The 3,017-nt window shown below is 45.8% G+C and overlaps 1 protein-coding gene across 1 annotated transcript in view; it reads left to right on the forward strand.

Moving 5' to 3' along the window:
• The window catches only part of LOC103598729 (ATP-binding cassette sub-family A member 13-like), a gene marked incomplete at its 3' end in the record, with an annotated part of 258,136 nt that overhangs the window by 85,906 nt on the left and 169,213 nt on the right, over window positions 1–3,017 (forward strand). Inside the window, exon 13 of the mRNA XM_008582776.1 lies at window positions 1,329–1,575. Coding sequence (XP_008580998.1) covers window positions 1,329–1,575 — 247 coding nt within the window. The remainder of the gene's footprint in view (window positions 1–1,328; window positions 1,576–3,017) is intronic.

The following is a 3,017-nucleotide window of genomic DNA, read 5'->3' on the forward strand; positions in this document are numbered from 1 at the left end:
TGTTCTCAATACTGTTACCAGTCATTTATCTTTCAAAATTGTGCAGTTTCTTTAAAAATGCTTTCCTTGGGGTCTTCAAATTTGTTCAGTGCTCCTCTATCAACTGTACTTTGGTTTGGCATTTGTGAGCAGGACAAGCAGTTTAGTCCTTTTTAGGACCACTTTTCTGGTGAAATGCTGTGTATTGCATCCTCTGGACTGCTTTGGAGGGAATAGCTGGGAAAACTACAGACCAGGCTGATGGATCCGTGTGTCCTTCCCTTCAGACATAGTTTAAGGCTGCAGTCTTGGGTCTGCCTCTCTTTTTGTTCCTCACTTCTCATTTTCACCTTGACGTAAAAGTTGCTCTCAATAGCTTTGTGGGGAGCATCTGGCCTAAACTGGAATGGATTTATAGAAATTTTTTTGTGCAGTCCCCAAAGGATCATTCTTGAGGGAGTGTGGCAAGGCGATCAATAGATCAGTGATGCCCAACTCACTCTTTCCTTTCGAATTTCACTTGACCCCTCTGATTGCTGGGGTCTGTTTTCAGACTGGCTGTATCACACAGAGTAAGGAAGGGAGGGGTGGAATTGGTGAGGCTGGGTGGGCTCAGGGTGGCTGCAGCTAGAGCAGAGGCATGTGGGGGCCGGGCCGGGCCAGGCTGTGCAGGGCTTCTCTTTGCCTTGGCAGGGAAAGTGGAAGGTGTGGGAGGCTGGGGCCAGTGGAACTGAGGAGGGGCAGGTGGTGTGGTTATTCTCCAATCCCAACCCTCACATAACCTGGGGCTTTCTCAGGAAAGACCTCGGATTAAGAACAGAGAAGAAAAAACCAGTCAGAGAAGGGGAGGAGGAAACCGAGGAAGGACACCCTGGGTCTGTGGGTCTAAACTGGACAGAGCAGCCGTTACCTGCAGCTCCTCCAAGCCGCCTGCATCAGGGTGTTTGGGGCCATCAGAACCTCTTGCTCTTGTTTTGTTATTGATGTTAGGATACACACTCTGTTATCAGGTTTTATTGTAACCAAGAAAGGTAAACACATGTCCCTCTCTCATCCTTTCTCATTCATCCCTTTCCTTTCAGGAGTAAGATCAGAGTTCAATACCATGAGACCTCATCTCTTATTTTAGCCTTCGAGAACAGGGACATACAAAGGCTCTGAGTTGGTCCTTTTGATATATAAGATGCTCTTATTTAGTATGGGGAGTTGGCACACATGGTGGTCCTGTGGCTATAAGTCCTGCAGCCTCATCTAGAAGATAAAGGAGGGAATCCTCACAACAGGTAGGTGCTGGAGAGCCACGTCTATCCTGAGCTGACTGGCCCCTGCTGAATCTCTTGTCTGTGCAGGTGGCTGTCCTGCTAGGACCCCAGCTAGGGGAGGCTGGCGGCTCCTCACGCAGATGTCCGCCCTCCTCACCAAGCGGCTTCGTCACACATTCCGCGCCTGGAAGGGTACGCTTTCGGATCTGCTGCTGCCGGTCCTCTTTGTGGCCTTGGCCATGGGCTTGTTCATGGTGAGGCCTCTGGCCACTGACTACCCTCCCCTCAAACTAACACCCGGCCACTATGAGAGGGCTGAAACCTACTTTTTCAGGTAAGAACCTCCTCTCTTCCTTTTACTTCAAAATTATGTCAGTACAGATTAGGAATAGCAATAGCTTTGATACTTTTGAGAAGTTCCAATAAAAATTTTAAATATAAATGTTTTCGTTATTCCTGAGGTCTGAGTGCATGAGAATGACCTTTGGGAAGCTCTTGCTTCTTTCAGGCCTGGCTTCCAACCTCCATATCCCTGACACCTCCCCAGGACCACCAAGTCCCCCAAGTGAAAAGGGACATGGTGCTACTGGCTGACATGCAAAGAGGCTAGCACACGCTGCCCCACAGGCCCTAGTGGAAAGTGGGAGGGCCAGATAGATTCCAGACTTTTTAGAATTTTAGAAAAGTGTACAAGTTGTGTATTTCACACAACCCTCCACAGCTGCTTCTGGGACAACATTCCCATAATTGCACACACCTCTCTGCAGAGAAATGTATGACTGAGCTAAATGAGAGAGACCATAAAATCCCCAGACACGTTTAGGTAGGGATTTGCTGCCGATAAATTCAGAGTAGTCCAGGTTTTGTCAGAGTAGTCCAGGTTTTGCCACCAAATGAGTTTATACAAGAACTCAGAGCTTTCTGGGTTGTAGATTTGTAGACATGGGGTTGGGACCCTCAAAGAGTTTGGCTGGCTCCTCCCCAGGTTCAACTGTAGCTGTAGTCACTGCACACATGCTCCGTGCCGGGACTGCCATGGCTATGATGACAGACATTGTCACACTGAACGTGCATGTAATCATTCAAGGTGCTATAATTGTCCACATTTGGGGTGGGAGGATGGGTAACTGGGACTGAGTGGTGCCGATTACGACTACGCAGGTGCACTGACTGGGCTTTTCATGCTGTAGACAGCAAGGAGGGCAGTATCGGTTCTGCTTTTGTCAAATATACATTTTTATTACAATAATGAGCTTGCAGTCTCTAAGTGCTTGCTGATGTTTGTGTAACTTTTACAGTGATGTTTAATTAGGATTAAATTTAAACAAATGCAGGGACAAAGGGAAACTCTGTGATAAACCAGTCAGTTTGTTCCTTTACCTTTGGTTAATGATATGAGGGGTTTTTAAAAAGTTAATGGATTTATATTATCTTTTAATTTCATTTTTCTGCTGACTTTTTTTTTATTGTGTTAGTCAAAGGAAAGATTTTATTTGACTTAACACAGGTCATTGGTAAAACAGTGATCATTGACATCAATCCATTGGAAAAAATGTTTAGCATTTTTTTTCTACAGGGAGAAAATGGGACACGGAATTACTGGCAAAAATATTATCCGGCTAATGTACTCATGTATTGTTTTAGAATTTCATCCCCTGCCTTTTTAAAGTTGTAACTTGTATCTTGACCTTTTTGACATTTTTTTTTTTTGTCTTTTGTCTTTTTCCGTGTCCGGCAACGGATCGCAACCCTCAGTGTTGCCCCCGTACCGGACCG

The sequence above is a fragment of the Galeopterus variegatus genome, unplaced genomic scaffold (assembly GCF_000696425.1).
Source record: "Galeopterus variegatus unplaced genomic scaffold, G_variegatus-3.0.2 Scaffold2722, whole genome shotgun sequence".
NCBI lineage: Eukaryota > Metazoa > Chordata > Mammalia > Dermoptera > Cynocephalidae > Galeopterus > Galeopterus variegatus.